Source organism: Giraffa tippelskirchi, chromosome 4 (genome assembly GCF_054371585.1).
Source record: "Giraffa tippelskirchi isolate mGirTip1 chromosome 4, T2T-mGirTip1v1.2.pri, whole genome shotgun sequence".
NCBI classification, from domain to species: Eukaryota; Metazoa; Chordata; class Mammalia; order Artiodactyla; family Giraffidae; genus Giraffa; species Giraffa tippelskirchi.
This window is the reverse complement of record NC_137278.1, coordinates 144,855,614-144,872,666: the sequence shown is the minus strand read 5'-3', so window position 1 is coordinate 144,872,666 and position 17,053 is coordinate 144,855,614. Positions and strand designations below refer to the sequence as shown.

Sequence of the window (17,053 nt, the reverse complement as noted above, 5' to 3'; positions counted from 1 at the left end):
TCCAGGCAGCACAGCAAGGGCAGAGTAATACAGGACATCCATGGATGGGATGGATGCATGCAGGGAAACAGCAGCAGCTGGTCTGCATTTTTTTCTTAATAGTAAAGTCACAAACAGCAGTAACTGGCTTGTTTTTTAAAAAAACTTTTTATTTTGTATAGGGATATAGCAGATTAACAATGTTGTGATCATTTCAGATGAACAGCAAAGGGACTCAGTCATATATAAACGTGTCCATTCTCCTCCAAACTCTCCTCCCTTTCAGGCTGCCACATAACATTGAGCCGAGTTATCTGTGCTATACAGTTGGACCTCATTGGTTATCCATTTTAAATACAGCTGTGTGTACATGTCCATCCCAAACTCCCTAGCTACCCCTTTCCCCTACAGGAACTGCTTTTAGAGTGATCAGATCCAGTGTGTTTCCTTTCTTCATTTTCTTTGACTTCTGCAGTATTCAATACCATTACTTGGCTCCTCTGGTTTTCGAGATATTACCATATGGCCTGGTGTCGGTTGGCCTTCTGGTCATTTCTCTCACTTTCTGCTGTTTGTTCCCTTGCTACCTTATCCCAGTTTAGTCTCTTTCCTTTGAGGAACTCATCAGGTCTTAAATGTAGGGCCAACTGATAGGGACAGAGTAAAGGGACAAAGTAAGTGATTAAACTGTTAATCCCACTAGGGGATTGTAAGAAGGAAAAAAATATGGAGGACCCCTGTAAGTTAATGATTATTCAAGAAAGCAGGTTTGCTTAACCACAAAATCAAGCAGGCTTGCTTAGCAATAAAACCATACAACAAACCATGCCCCAAAACAATGAAACAATGGTGGCATGACACACACATCCTGCCGAGTGAGCTCACTTAATAATCCCTAGATTGCAGATGTAAAAAACAACTTGTGGACCTAGCTTGGCTATGTTGTTGTTGTTATTTAGTTGCTAAGTCATGTCCGACTCTTGCAACCACGTGGATTGTAGCCCACCAGGCTGCTTTGTCCGTGGGATTTCCCAGCCAAGAATACTGGAATGAATTGCCATTTTGTTCTTCAGGGGACCTTCCTGACCCAGAGATCAAATCCACGTCTCCTGGATTGACAGGTGGATTCTTTGCTGCTGAACCACCAAGGAAGCCTAGCTTGCCCATGTAGGGACAAGAAAACTCCCTTGCTCAAACTGGAGGAGGAACTGATAATGGAAGCATGACGTCTACTTGAGAAAGACAAAGAAGTTCTTCTCTCCCTCCCCACTTTTCCTTTGATTATAAAACCGTACTGAGTTCTTGGGGGTGTGGCATCCCCTTGTCCTCCCGCTTTTAAGCCTCACAAGAGCCTATCCCAGTATATCACTTCTTATCTATCACTTTGCCTCTCACTGAATTCTTCCTGTGCTGAGACAGAAGGGACTGTGGCACTGGAGCTCTTTGGAAGCCCCTGAAATGACACCTAAACTTGATAGCTCTGTCTTCAGCCTGAGTTTCAGTTCTGTATTTTCTACCATGAACTCTTCATTCTGTGGTGCATCATCCAAAATGCAACAACTCATTCAACTTCATTTCTTCCAGACTTCTGGTCAGCAGTATCATTATTTCTTTGAGCATAAATTCAGAGTCTTCCTGCTAGGTGCTATGATGGCAAGGAGTATGACCATCTTCTTTACCAGTAGGGGCCTTGGAGAGTGCTTGTTACACTAGGTTAATTTTCAGCCTCTTTTCCCTAAAAGATAGAATCCTTGCCTTATCTCCTTTTTCCCCCAACACTCCAAATACTATCACTTCCTTTTTGCCCTTCTTTTTTTGGTTCCATTAGAAAAAAAAAAAAACTAATCTGATCAGTTCTGCTCTTTGTTTCTGCTCTACTAATTCTACCAAGATTTTTTCAAATACGAGGCCAAAGAGAAGGGGGAAATTTGGTCCAGAGGAGGCTTGCCAGACTCTTCATGAATTTGCTCATGGTGATGCTGTTAAAAACAGTTTAAAGCAATTCACCAGTTTACATTCTTCCCCTTTGTCCACTGCCTACCCTGTCCAAAGCCCAAATTTCCTTTGTTGGAAATTTAAGGAAACATCCAAATTCTTAAAATTCTTTTTCTTGCTTTTTATGCAAGACCAACTTGTTCTTTCTGAAACAGCCCTTTATAGTTTCACTTTTGGGCTTTTTGAATATTTTTCTTGTGCCTGGAATATTCTCCTGTCTTAAATCTTATCATCCTTCAAGGCACAAGATACATCTGAAGGTCTCTGAAGCCTTTGTGCACCGCCTGAGTATTCACTGAGCAATCCTGTTTTTCAACTCAGAGCACACATCTGTTCCTTCACTTGGCCTTAACAAATTGCATAATTTATCTTTTTATGCTGTTTTCTTCATCGCTTGAGATTTTCTTTTATCCTGTGTCAAGCACACACTTTTACAACCAGAAACTTCACTAAATTTTATTTGATAAAGATGAGTTCTTTATAAAGCCCGAATAAATCCCTGAAGATCATGTTAGCAATTAGATTAAATCAATTTAGTGACCACTATGTTTAAAAAAGATTACTTTCTAGTAGGTTAGAGGGTGGGAGAAGGGAAAGATATAACTTTATCAAAAAGTTCTTTGTTAACAATGAACTAATCGCTTCCTGAGCGAAGAAGAAGCTGTTCTTTGTAATGAACAGCTCAAATAATGAGCTGTTCTTTACTTTTTGGGTTGAGCCAACTCAGTTCTCACGTCCTGGCTCATTTCTGAGACGGCCATGCCTATGTGCCAAAAGGGGCAAAGTAGGTGAGTCTTTCAGTCCTGAATGCCTAATAAATAAAGATATTCTTAATGGGAATGAATACATTCATATATAGACAAAATAAACCCAAACACTCTAAAAGTCTACGGCGTAACCGTTCTCTACCCCCATTCATCTGAACGCTAACCACCAGTCTTATTCCTCCAACTAAAAATGCTGTATGCATCCCTCAACAAGCCCAAACTGTGCTATTTTTAATCATACTTTTAAAAAACAAGCCTTGAAATAACTCATTTGTATACAGCTCCAGCAGCCGGTGGTGCGGGCTTAATATATCGCACAGCTGTTAATTTTGGTTTCTCTTTTGGTAGAGGCACTTAGATACGCATCTGCCTGAGTTTCCATCGCGGTTCGGCAGTGTAAACACACGAAACACAAAAATAACCAAGGGATAAAGAAGTCCCAAGTTTGGCGCCCAAACTAGGCGGCGGCGGGAAGGACCAGAGATCCCCTCCACTCGCTGGGAACCCGCGATCTAGTTCTTTGGCGCGCGCGCCCAGTGCCCTTTCCTCACTCTGGAAGCCTCACGCGTGCTCCGAGACCGCCCCCTTCGCGGAGGCCGCCGGGTCCAGCCCCGCCCATACTCAGCGCGCGCGCTCAAAAGCCCGGATGGGCCGCGGCTTCCGGCGCGGTGCCCTCGGACGGCAGGGGGCGCGCATCCGGCGCACCTCGGCCAGCTCGGCAGGTTTAGGGGCCTATGCGGCCCGGTGTGACTGAAAGGAAAATGGAGCAAGAAGCCTAGTCTGAGGGGTAGCCCTCACCCCTCTGACCGAGGTCCTGCCGTTTTCACCGCCAGGAGCCTCTTTTTTTCTCCAGATCTACTGCGTTCGAGCGCCCCGCCGGCCAGGGCCCTGCTAGTGGAATGGTCGCCGAGGCCCGGGGCGTCGGGCTTCCGCGCGCCTGGTGACGGAAACTGGGGAGCCTCGGGGGACCCCCCCCAACTCCGACTCCAGTCGCGGAAAACCCCAGTTAGTGAGCATCGGGTATCGGCGTGGAAGCGCGTGGGCAGTTCGGGGTTTGCTCTGTGACTTGGGTCTCCCGGCTCGCTTTCAGCCCCGCGCGCAGCCTTTAGGTTTTCGTGGTGGGGGGCGCGGGGCACGTGGGTTTGTAGAGGTTTTGTTGGAGGGAGGTGAGACTGTCACCGCCCGAGAGGAGGGCGGGGTCTTAGGGCCGCGCTCTGAGCGGGCGGGGGGTTTGGGAGGGGGCTCCGCGGGCGTCCGGGGTAAAGGTCGTGTGCGCGGGGGCGGCTGCCGGGCTGCGGGCAGCTTCGTGACCCGGAGTCGTAGTAATGACAGGTGTCTGTTCGGTAGCTTCTATTACCCAGGCGCTGAGTCTGGGCAAGATTGGGCTGGTTCTGTGGGCAGGTTGACTCAGCTTTTCCTGATGGGCTGGTCAAGTTCGGACACGTTCCGAGTCTGCAGTAGTAGGAGCTAAGCCCTGACTTGTCTCCAGCTGGGGCTATTTAAACCATGCGTTTTCCGAGCTGTGTTCTTCGGCTGTTTGGGAGAGAGAACCTGTAGTCGCCTACGTATCACTTACTTTATGCTGTTCCAGGTAAGGACTCACTTGCTAACGGCTTTACTTTTAGTAAAGGCATTATTTGTCTCATTTCTATATGATTTTGTCTTTTTTTTTTTTTAAACAGGTGTTTAATTATTTCAAGTTTTTATCGTGTGTTTTTTTCCTACTCTTAGGCAAATGTGCAATACCAACATGTCTGTGTCTACTGATGGTGCTGTAAGCACCTCACAGATTCCAGCTTCGGAGCAAGAGACCCTGGTTGGTATTTTTGTCCCCACTGTAACTTTAACAAAAAGTTATTTCATGAGGTGATCTACTAAATTCCATAGACCCTAATTATAGCCTGGCTCTTTTAAGTGAAATTGTAATCCATAGCTTAAATTCTGCCACTCAGCTATAACTGTGGAGCAGAAGTTAATTGTAAGCATCATTATTTATTGTCTTAGCTTTTTACCAAACTGAATTTAAAAGTCAGTTAAATTATCTTCTTAAGTATGGATGGTGAAGTTACGGTTTATGTGACTGATTTTTCTATTTTGACCTGTCAGTATTTAACTTTTAAATGGTTTCTGAAAGTCACAAAAATAATTCATGCTTGTTGTAAAGATTTTAGACATTACAGAAAAGTATAAAGTAAAAACTGAAAATTCTGGTCTTTTGATCACGTTTACTTTTTAGATCTTTTTGTATGTACATATCCACATATAGATATGTACATGTGAGTTTTAATTATGTTTGTTCAGTTTATTTTGCTAAAATAGGATTTTGTGTATATATATTTGGCAAATAACATCTATGTCAATAAATAAAATCTATAGAATTCTTCTTTAACAGCTGCATGGTAATCCACAGCGTTTATATACCATTTTAAAAATTTATGCCTTCAGTGATAGATTTTTTTACATTGGTTTTAGTTTTTGAGTATTACAAATAGTGCTTTGTTTATATATCTTAACAAATGTTACCTCTCTCTGCCAAAACTGAGTATTATCACTTTATGATTTTGCCATTGTTTTGACAAAGGAATTGTATTGTTTAAATTTGTATTTCCCTAATCTTTGGTGAGGTTGGGCATCTTGTCATTTGTTGAATTTGTATCTTTTGGGATTTGCTTGGTCTTATCTGTATACTTTTCTTTTAGGCTTATTGGTTTTTCTTAATAATTTGTATCTGTTCTCTGTTTCAAGTGTATTCGGTTTTTATCATTTATAAGTGTTACAATTAACTTTGCTTATGTGGTCTTTTTCTCATTGAGAACATTTTTATAAAGTAAAATTTGATTTCTACTGGCATTTGAATTTCATATCATGCCTTGGACGAACTCTCCCCTCCCAAGATGATGCAAATATATTGCTGTATTTTATTCTAGTGCGTTTTCTTTCCTCATCTAGAATTTTATTTATGTAAGATTAAAGAATGGTATTTTTTATAATAATTTTCCTATTAATGCCTGTCTTTTAAGTCTTAATAAAAAGCTTATGGCTTTTCATTGCATATTTTTCATTTTACATTGTTTTATATAGTTTGATTAATATAACAAAATTTTAGAAAAATAACTATGTTCTCTGGGAGAATTGATTCTTTAAATAACTTGAAAATAAAGCTCATAATGTAAGCACATGGGAAAAACATGATGAGAACAATTAATGATTCAATACTACATTTATTGTGTGTTTAAAATTTTTCAGTTATTAAATAATGTTCTGTTGATTAGCAGGAAACAGGCAATTTTCTTAATCTAGTTTTGAGAATTAGATCCCAAACTGGGTTGCTGTCAGATTTCAAAGTTAGATAGGACTGGAGTATACTGCAGGGAGGTGCAGAAGCACCAGTCTGTAGGGTGGTGTTGTGTAGCTGTAAAGATTTTGAAGATTTTAATATAGCAACAGATAGGGAGAAAGAATATAAGCATGTTACATCCCTGCCCCCTTGCCAGTTATTTTCTCAATACAACTTGCAAAGCCTCTAGAACAGAGGCAGCAAACTACAGGCTATGAGCCAAATTTGGTCTGCTGCCTAATTTTGTGAACAGTTTTATTGAAATGCATCCACATTCATTGATTGCATATTATTTATGCTTCTGAGTCATACCATCTGGTGAGAAAAGCTTTCGAATATTTACTATCTGCCTCTTTAAAGAAAAAAGGTGACTCCTTGATCTAGTTGGCTGGCTCTTTCAATACAGGTTGTTCGTTGTATTTGTCATTTTTGTGTTTGTGCAATATCCAGCCCTGTCTGGTGCATGGCAGAAGCTCAGAAAATGCTTGTCAAATAGATATGTGGAACGTAGCCAGCTAAAAGTCAGTGTGATACTATAGTAGGAGGAAAATGCTGGCTTGCCATTGAGGGTTGTGAGTTGCCATATTCAGATCTGCTCTTAATTATCCTTGTCAGCTTGGTTAAAGTTCCCTAACCTTCACGAACCTAATCTGCAGAAAGAAAAGAATGGTAAAGGGACTCAATGTAAATTAGATTTATTTTTTTCCCTCAGATTTTGTGATTTAGCTTACAGTAAGCTCATTTGAGTATTCATTTTACAGTTGAGCTTATAAGGTAGTAAGCAGATGATAGAAATAGCTGGAGGAAAAAGGGTAAGTTTCACTGCCTTGGTATGAATGTTGATCACAGCTGATAATACTTGAGGGTCCTCTAATTACTTGCATAATAATTCTGTCCCCGTATTTTTTTCCCCAAACATAGTCGGTGGTATTCAGTTTACATTGTCTCTTACATTTAGTGAAGACATTATGACTGACTTCTTGGGGTCTAACCTTGTGAGGTTGCTAGACATTGTATTTGCTACCCTTATTGAAATTCTTTATGGATGAGTTTCCTGCAGGGCTTATGGTTCTGGAATGATTTAAAAGTATAATAGCAACTCTTTGTTCTTTATAGGTTAGACCAAAGCCATTGCTTTTGAAGTTGTTGAAGTCTGTTGGTGCACAGAAGGACACTTATACTATGAAAGAGGTATGCTGAACTAAGTTTAAAAAAAAAAGTCTTCCTAGTTACATATAGCCATGGTGAGAAATTGGCCATATAGAGGGATTTTCAGTAAGCAGTAGTATTAAGTATTGGCTCATTTGGACTATAATTTGGAGCTGAAAATTCAGTTTATACTTGAATTTCATTTCTCAGCTGGGAACCTCAGACAAGGGGAAGCTCTATAGGAGTTTCTTGCCTTTTTGTGCTGTTAACCCACTTGATGCACTGGCATAAAGTCTTTTCAGACTGGTAATTCTTTCTCAGAATCATGTTTTTAAATGGATGAAATAAAATATATAGGATTACAGTGGAAAATTACATTAAAATATAGTTAACAAAATAGTTTGTGATACATGCTTTTTTATGAACACTTTAATTCAGCAACAGATCTAATAAATTAATTTGGAAGTTGTAAGTATAATTGGTATTTTGAGATGTTTACATCAAGCATAGTATGATATGAGAAATGCTTGTGATTTTTTTTACTGGTGACAAAATCACAGTTATTGTTAATACTTTGTGATTTGTTGCCTGTATTCATAATTGAAGGAAAAGCTAAATTTCAGTTAAAAGGTAGTGAGAATAAAGATAGACAGTTTTTTTTCCGCCCAAATTAATGGACCCCCTGAATTCTATCCAAGGACTTTTTGGGCATCCATGGATCCCAGGTTAAGAACTTCTGCACTAGAGATACATGAGTACAGTATACTGATCTTTCTGGGATAGAGGTGAGCTGATTCGTGAACATACATTCTATTTAATGGATACATTTCAATGTGTTGTTCTCTAGCTTTGAATTTGTGCACAGAAGCATGCTTTTCACTGAGAGATTGGGCTGTCTTGGGCGGAATTTGATGTGAATGAAATGTGCCTCTTCCCCATCTCTCACAGTTTATGGGGCTCAGATTACTTTAAAATACTGAAGTACCTTATCTACATCAGGATAGTGAGCAAGAAGAGATTTCAGATCCTTTTCATTTTTAGCCACACTGGAAATTTTCTTACAAGATGTTTGGTAGAATGAGTCTAGGTTGTCTTCCTTCTTCCTTTCTCACTGTCTAAACCATTTCTGATCCATAGTCACATAGAAATATTCCTTTAAGTTTGAAACCTGCTTAGCCAATTAAGTCTATAGATGGTGTTTGCAGGGAAGTATCAAGGTAAATGATGTTTTTAGGGATGTTAACTTGGGTCTGACCTTATGTTATCATTATATAATCAGTTAAGGAAACAAAAAAATATGACTTGTAGCAGATAGAAATAAGGAGAAAATTGATCAAGACCATGATAAAGACTTAAAATGCTTATGTTAGACCCTGTAGAGTGATGTATATGTTGTCTGACACAGTTTCCAGTTGTAGAATCTTGGTTCTGTGGTATGTGGGAGAGTAATGAAAGCTGGTATGGAGTAGTAAAAAGAAAGAAACACTGGACCAAGAGTCAGAAGACCTGGTCAATTTCTTTACTTCTCATATGATTTATGAAATATCAGAAGAAAGAGAAAGTACTCTTAAAAGTATGTTGTAAACTGTAAAATATTTAACCATGTATGTATGATTCAGGGTCATTATTTTGGTTACTTACTGTATACATTATATTGGTATCTTTGAGGGCTTATTTCATGCATTGAGTTCTCTCCAGCTGTTACGTAGATATAATTAATTGGTCATTATCTTGTCTTCCTCATCTGTGATGACCTCAGGTTATTGAGGTATATGGTATCAGAACTATTTAGTAAATGATGCCAGGTCACTGCTATATTTTAATTGATATTTTTGATTCTGCAGCTTTTTATTGTTATCATTGGTTTTGCATTTTGCTGCCTTTTACTTTCTTCCTAATAAGTAATACCTAGATATCTGGGCAAAGGCGAAGTCTGCCCTCCCCTACCCCCCACACATTTTAAAGTTTAAGTAAATCAGAAGCAGTGTTTCTACTTCCATCAAATTAAAAGGAAAACATAAAATCAGCTCTTTTCTTTTTTAAGAGTATAGAATGGTTTTTATTTAGATGTGGTTATTGATGTGGTTGTTGGTTGTTTAACCCTCTTCAGATAAATGAGATATTATTGAGTGTATTTGAAACTAACGTTTAATTTTCTTTAATGCTCAGAAATTGTATTTCTATTTCAGGTTATATTTTATCTTGGCCAGTATATCATGACTAAACGATTATATGATGAAAAACAACAACATATTGTGTATTGTTCAAATGATCTTCTAGGGGATTTGTTTGGAGTGCCAAGCTTCTCTGTGAAGGAGCACAGGTAAGTCTTTAGTCTATAAAATGCCAGCTGGGCAAACGTTTCAGTTCACCTCCATCATCACACCATTTTGTCAGAGAAAATTGTTATATTATGAATAAAAGATAACTGAAGTTTAATTTCTTAGTATTATAGCATGTTATTTGAGAACCTGAATTCTGGAATCCTATAGGCTTGGGTTTAAGACATAGCTCAGTCATTTACTAGCAGTTAAACTAGATAAATTGGGTTAAGCCTTAAGTTTCCCCTGAATATGAAGTAGGAATAATATAAATATCCTAGAGGTTATAAGGAAGCAGTGTGTAAAAAAAAAAAAAATAGTGTTTGGCACATGGAAAGCATTTAAGTATTAGCTACAAGTTACTGCATATTAAAAAAAAATATTCTTGTAGTCATTTCCAAAGACAGTCTTTATATTATCTTGTGGTTAAAGGCTTAAATTTGAGCTCTAGTTACTTTGGAGATCTTTTTCTTTGTCATATACTGTTGTGACAATCAGCTGCATTTAACCCAGGTAACATTTATAGAATTATTCTACTGGGAATTGAAGACCCTTTTTTTAGTCATTCTTACTTTACATTTGGAATTCCTTTCATTTGGTTTGGGACAGTTAGTCTCTTTGCAGCGTCTTAATTAATGGGATGAATACTTTTCACCTGAAACATTTAACTAGCTTCTAGTATTTAAGGCTCAATAATATTATAGCTAAAAAGATAATTAAGTTGGGATATTTATAACTTTAAAACAACTTCACACTTAAAAATATATATTCATTATTGTACATTAAGAGAGAAAGTTAAGGACAGGGAAGAAGTGACTATAGTTTGTCACCAAAAGGTATTTTTATTCATTATTTTGATACTATGCACAGATGTGTTTTAACTGTGTTAAAACAGTTAACAGTATGTGTTGTCAACATACTTTATTTGATCTTGCTGTTAAACTAACATAAGTATCTTTCCATTGACAAACCATTTACGTTTAATATTTTATTTTATACTTGGCCTTGGAATATAAGCTTTAATTTTATAAAATAAATAACTTGATAATTTTGTACTATGTATTAAATTTTGATAATGTTTGGAGCTGTAATTTCTGATACTGAAAGTACAGATTTAAAATTATTTTTGACTTGAAGTCTAATGTGTTAAGGTTAAACACTGGCGAAACCACTGACTTGGGGGAATGAGATATGAATAGGAATATTGGTTTTTGTGAGTTTAAGGAGCTATATTATTAGTCCCAAGGATGAAAGCAATTAGCTGGGATTGGCACTTTCCCCTTAACCTTGAGAATTAGAAATGTCTTGTGACCACTAAATGTTCTCTAAAATCATTAATTGATTAAAAAAAAGAAGTACCATGACTTCATTGAGTACTGGCATAAGTGAATTGTTTCCTTATGTTCCAGGAGGGCAGAGATTTGTTTTTATTTCCTTCTTTGTTTTCCCCAATTTCTAAAACAGTGACTAGTAGCCAGCCTATATTAAGTGACTGCATACTGTTTCATCTTTTAATTTTCAGATCAAGAAAGAAAATCCATTAGATGATTGATCCAAGGTTGATGAAAGTCAAAACCATAAATCAAGTTCCTATGTATTAGGTTTTACATAGCCTACTACCTTTTTAAGGCAGTCTACTTCTATGCCTAGAGCTAGATAATTTCTGTTTGAAAATAAGAATGTTAACCTGCCATGTGTTCATACCAGTTTTTGTGGACTTTTGCTAAAGTCCAAACAATGTATATTTCAGTAAATGGAGATGGGAAATCTTTGAGCTAGGGAGACCTTAGTGATTATTAAAAATGGCTGTATGTAAATCATTGTGCAACTAATTATTTTGGTTCTTTTTAGTGTCTAGGAGTTTGTCAGTACTTGAATGTAATAATTTAAAATTTGGGTTGTAGTGTGATAGTTTATACTAATATACATTTAAAAGTCCTGTTCAGCCCAGTTTAATATATTTTTATTTTAAAATGTACATGTTTTTTTTTTTCTCTACAAGGAAAATATATACAATGATCTACAGAAATTTGGTAGTAGTCAGTCAGCAAGGTAAGTTAATTTTGAATGCCATAAACCATATACTGTAAAAATATCTTAAAGACATTTTGGGGATGTGCAGACATTTTATAATTGTGATTCTCTTTAAATGTTGCTCTAATTGTATATTTAATTATAGTAAAGGTATGATAAATTTAACAAGAAGAAATACATATGAACACAAATAACATAATGCTAAGTTTCTCATGCACGTTTGTACTATATCCTATTACATAAATTTAAACCTGGGGATGTCAGGTTAGAATTTGTTTTGAAAGGTAGATAATTTCAAAAGATTCTGCATGGTAGACATATGATCTAACCTTGAAACATGTATTCAAAGACTTTGGGAAGTAATCCTGCTATCTACGTAGGACCATTTGAAAGGAAGAGCCCTTTTCTTGTGTGTTTTTTGTAATAGACAAAACTTTGTTTACCAGTTTTTTCAGGTGAGTGCCATTTTACTTCCCTTCCTTTAGACGTAGTTCTTAACTGGTTATTTTTGGGTTACATAACCCATTGATAATCTGATGAAAGTGCTAGGTTCTTATTCCTTAAAGATATACCTAAACATATACAGTGATATTCTGGTAAATGTTTAACAATCCAGTCTCCAGGGAAAGAGCCTTGATTTGTGGTTACTGGTTTTCATGATATAAATACTCTCACCTTGACCGTTTTCAACTACAAACATGGGATTAGGAAGAAATGTACATTTGGCTTGGGAGTGCTGGTAGGAGCTGGCTCCAATATACCACAGACTTCTCAAAGTCCATTTTTGGTCTGTGATTAAGAACTGTTCTCAGAAGCTTGTTTACTTTACAGAATGAACTGACCACCCCTTTGAGCTCCTATTATTTTGTATTAGATTTTATTGTTATATTACTTTGTTACATTTACTTGCCTTATACATTGTGTCCTATTCAGGTTTGCAATCTGCGTAACATTAGTACAGTGTTTAGTAATGAGGTGTTTTAGTAAATGTGTTGAATTGAATACCTATTCTTCCAAAGTTAGGATTTAAGACCCAGAAAAGGGCATCACCATCTTATCCTAGAATAGAAGTAATTATTAGGCTGGTAACTTGAGATTTTGTTTTACAGAGCACTTTTTGAAATCAAATGAAGGCAAATAAACAACTGTAGTATCTGTTGTAGTATTTTCAGTTGTCTGAAGTATTATCCTTGATGTATTCATTCATTTAAATAAACCTTTGTTGATTGCTAGGAAAATTGTATTAATGAGATGTTAACCTGTAGATTACTTACGTTATTTCGATTCTGAGTTTGTCTCAGGTTTTAGTTTATTTAATTAACTTCAGAACTCCTTTATCATTGTTCTCAACCTTATTATACTTAGCACTTCCCTTTTATTAATGTCTGTTTTATAATATCTCTTACACTAAAACAAAATATAACCTATTCATATGGACAACTTAAAATCAATACAATACCTTTACCCATAATACAAAAGAGAAACTTTTTTTTTTTTTGCCATACATTGACATGAATCAGCCATGGGTCTACATGTGTTCCCCTTCCTGGACCCCCCACCCACCTCCCTCCCCATCCCATCCCTCTGGGCCATCCCATTGCCCCGGCCCTGAGCCCTTGTCTCATGCATCGAACATGGAATGGTGTTCTGTTTCACATATGATAATATACATGTTTCAATGCTATTCTCCCAGAACGTCCCACCCTCACCTTCTCCCTCAGAGTCCATAAAATTGTTCTAGCATCTGTGTCTCTTATTCTGTCTCGCATATAGGGTTATCGTTACCATCTTTCAAATTCCATATATATGCATTAGTATACTGTATTGGTGTTTTTCTTTCTGGCTTACTTCACTCTGTATAATGGGCTCCGGTTTCATCCATCTCAGTAGAACCGATTCAAATGTATTTTTTTAATGGCTGAGTAATACTCCATTGTGTATATGTACCACAGCTTCCTTATCCATTCGTCTGCTGATGGACATCGAGGTTGCTTCCATGTCCTGGCTATTGTAAACAGTGCTGCGATGAACATTGGGGTACACGCGTCTCTTTCAATTCTGGTTTCTTCAGTGTGTATGCCCAGCAGTGGGATTGCTGGATCATATGGCAGTTCTATTCCCAGTTTTTTAAGGAATCTCCACACTGTTCTCGATAGTGGCTGTACTAGTTTGCATTCCCACCAACAGTGTAAGAGGGTTCCCTTTTCTCCACACCCTCTCCAGCATTTATTGCTTGTAGACTTTTGGATAGCAGCCATTCTGACTGGTGTGAAACTTTTTAATGATAATGCATATCATTTCAAAATGTTAATACTCAGACCTGGCTTCACTGTTAAGGTGAAATGTTTCCAAGGGAGTAGTAAAGGGTATTTGATTATGATCTTTGGTGATTGTATATATTCCATATCTGAAATTTTGACTTGTGCTGTGGGTCTATACATCCACATACAAACTAAACCTACCTACCTGAAAGTTACCCACTTCAGTTCATTATTTTCCCATTCAAATCTGTTCATCATCTGAAGTTTCTCTTGGTGAATGATACACCACCCATTTATCCACCCAAGGTAGAATCTTGGAATCCTTCTTAACTCCTTTCTCTCTTGCCTTGTGTATTAGATACCAGGTTTCTGTTGGTTTTTACCTTTTTTAATTTCTTTGGAATTGGTCTTTTTTTCCGTGTCTTAGTTTAGGCTTTAATGCTTTTCATGTGTGTAATTGCAGTTGCTAACATTGATATCACTGCCCCGTTCTCTTCTATTTTGGCAGGTGAGTTGTCACTCCTTTGCTTAAAGTGACCATTTAAGGCTTCCTTATTACTCACTGGCCAAAATACTTGCTGTGAAGTAGCAGATCAATTTTATTTCTTAGATTAAACCTTTTTAATGGTGAGTGGCTGCAGCAGTACCTTAGGGAGGAATGTGAAGTATTAGCTGAGAAGGATGCAGTGATTTGCAATTGGTGGCATGCATACTGCTTGTTGATATCTTTGTGCTGTTTAGCAAGACATGCGGGATCCGTGATGATCCTGCTTACATTCCCATAGTAATGCAGTACCTGTAGTTCTACAGCAAACACAGGTAGTTCACTTCTGGATACTTTTTTCACACAGGGCTCCCTCAGTCTGAAATAGCCTTTCCCAGTTGTATTTCCACATATTCAACTATGTATGAAACCTTTCCTGATTCTAGGTTACTCAGACCTTGCCTTATCTCTGCCAAATAATCATTACTCTATACTCCCATCTTCTCCATTAATTTACTTCTTTTAGTGTGTTTATTGTACTTTTTGATGATTCTTATGTATCTTCTATTTAAAATGAATTATCTGTTTACATCTCTAGTATCCAGCACAGGATGGCACTTGGGAGACTACAGGTTCAATGTTGGTTGAAAGTTAAACTGTATAAGGAGTTTGTCCTAGATAGCATCTATTGAGTAGCCCTTCCTTTCGTAGTTTGTGATTCTTTGTTTTTATTTTCTATCAGAACCATCAGATTCAGGCACATCTGTGAGTGAAAACAGGTGTCATCTTGAAGGTGGGAGTAATCAAAAGGTAATATTGATACAAACTCATTCTACTATGATGTTTCTTGAAAATTGGGGAAGGTTGTTTAAAACAATGTATTTTTAGCTTCCTGGTGTTATAAGTTTGTGGGTTTTTTTTTTGTTTCTCCCTTGAATGCTTAGGACCTTGTGCAAGAGCTACAGGAAGAGAAACCTTCATCTTCAGATATGGTTTCTAGACCATCTACCTCATCTAGAAGGAGAGCAGTTAGTGAGACAGGTATATATGAATATTTAATTGACACTGTCAAACTGCTTTTTATTTTTCATTCGTCACTGATACTAGTACATTTAGACTTAAATTGTGTTTTTTTGGGTTTATGTGAATGAATTTCTGAGGTTATTTTTATATGATTTAGTTGGCTTAAAAAGTGTTTTCTTAGCAACATGTTTCTGGTTGACTACAGCAGACACAGTTTACTGTGTCCTGTATTTTATAGTTGGCTCTCTGCTAGTCAACATAATAGAGGACGAGGATTTAAACTTTGTTTTAGTCATCATTCTTAGTCACCTTAACAGTTAAAGTATTTGTTTTTCTAATAAATAAAACATAGTAATGAGTTTAAAAATAGAAAGTAGCATCTTAGAAATGAAGACGAGGCAAAGAAAATAGCTGAGAACATTTTTAACAGAGAAAAGAGTAGAGGGAGGAGGCTGTTACCCAGTGAAAGTCATAATAACTAAAACTGTATATTTCAAGTGAAAAAAAAGAATTTAGCAGATCAGTGAAGTAATACAGATAAACTCAGGGTAGAATTTTGTACATGAGGGCGAAGGGCAGAAAGTGCAGAGGATGTCTTACTAAATACATAGGACTAGAACAAATGGTTAGTTATTTGGGGGTGGGGTTCAATGGGAATCAAGTTACATCTGTACATTATGCCAAAATGAATACTAAATAAATTTAAAAGATAAATTAAAAATTAAAACATACTGAAATAGATTCACTTTTAAAATTCAAGTGTTAATATTTTTATTGTATTAAAATTTTCCAAAAATCAATAAGTATTAAAAATCCAAATTGCAAATTTCATAGTAAATAAAATGACTAATAAATATGAGGAGGGGTAGATTTTAGTGATTTATTTCTACATATAATCTTTGAATTTCTGACTGTATCCTTAGGAGAGATTCCTAGAAGTGGAGTTAACCATGATAATGTTAAGGATGCCAAGCCTTTTTATAATTCATAAAGGCTAACCAACTTATACTGACTGATGCACCACCGGTGTATTAGTGTCAACACGTAAGTTGGCAAGAATTAAAAAAAAATAATCTTTGCTAATTTGAAAGACCAGAAAAGACATCTTTTTTGCAATAGACAACAAAAAAAATGCAAAACAAGATGTCTTTTCTGGTCTTTGCTAATTTGAAAGACCAGGAAAGACATCTTTTTTGCAATAGACAACAAAAAAATGCAAAACAAGATGTCTTTTCTGGTCTTTGCTAATTTGAAAGACCAGAAAAGACATCTTCTTTGCAATAGACAACAAAAAAATGCAAAAAAGATATCTTTTCTGGTCTTTCAAATTAGCAAAGGTAATTTTTTTTTTAATTCTTGCCAACTTACGTGTTGACACTAATACACCGGTGGTGCATCAGTCAGTATAAGTTGGTTAGCCTTTATGAATTATAGAAAGGCTTGGCATCCTTAACATTATCATGGTTAACTCCACTTCTAGGAATCTCTCCTAAGGACATAGTCAGAAATTCAAAGATTATATGTAGAGATATTAATTAAAGCATTATGCATGGTTGAAAACATACATGATGCCAGAGAATATCATCACTCTAGTCCAGGCCATTGTCATCTCTTAACCTGGACCACTGCAGCAGCTTCTGATTTTCTGTTTCTATTTACTGCTTCTTCTGTCCTTTACCATAGTACCAAAAAGGGATCATAAA

The 17,053-nt window shown here is 36.9% G+C and overlaps 1 protein-coding gene across 16 annotated transcripts in view; it reads left to right on the top strand.

The window, feature by feature from the left end:
* The window catches only part of MDM2 (MDM2 proto-oncogene), a 64,623-nt gene that overhangs the window by 34,879 nt on the left and 12,691 nt on the right, over positions 1-17,053 (top strand). For 2 of the 16 annotated variants that reach the window (XM_081589823.1, XM_081589806.1), the window contains exons 3-8: positions 4,473-4,557; positions 7,195-7,269; positions 9,417-9,550; positions 11,551-11,600; positions 15,070-15,137; positions 15,272-15,368. In XM_081589823.1, coding sequence (XP_081445949.1) covers positions 4,473-4,557; positions 7,195-7,269; positions 9,417-9,550; positions 11,551-11,600; positions 15,070-15,137; positions 15,272-15,368 — 509 coding nt within the window. Of the gene's footprint in view, positions 1-3,403; positions 3,762-4,088; positions 4,333-4,472; positions 4,558-7,194; positions 7,270-9,416; positions 9,551-11,550; positions 11,601-15,069; positions 15,138-15,271; positions 15,369-17,053 lie in introns of those variants that run through there. The other 14 variants (XM_081589809.1, XM_081589813.1, XM_081589811.1 and 11 more) reach the window with 14 other exon arrangements.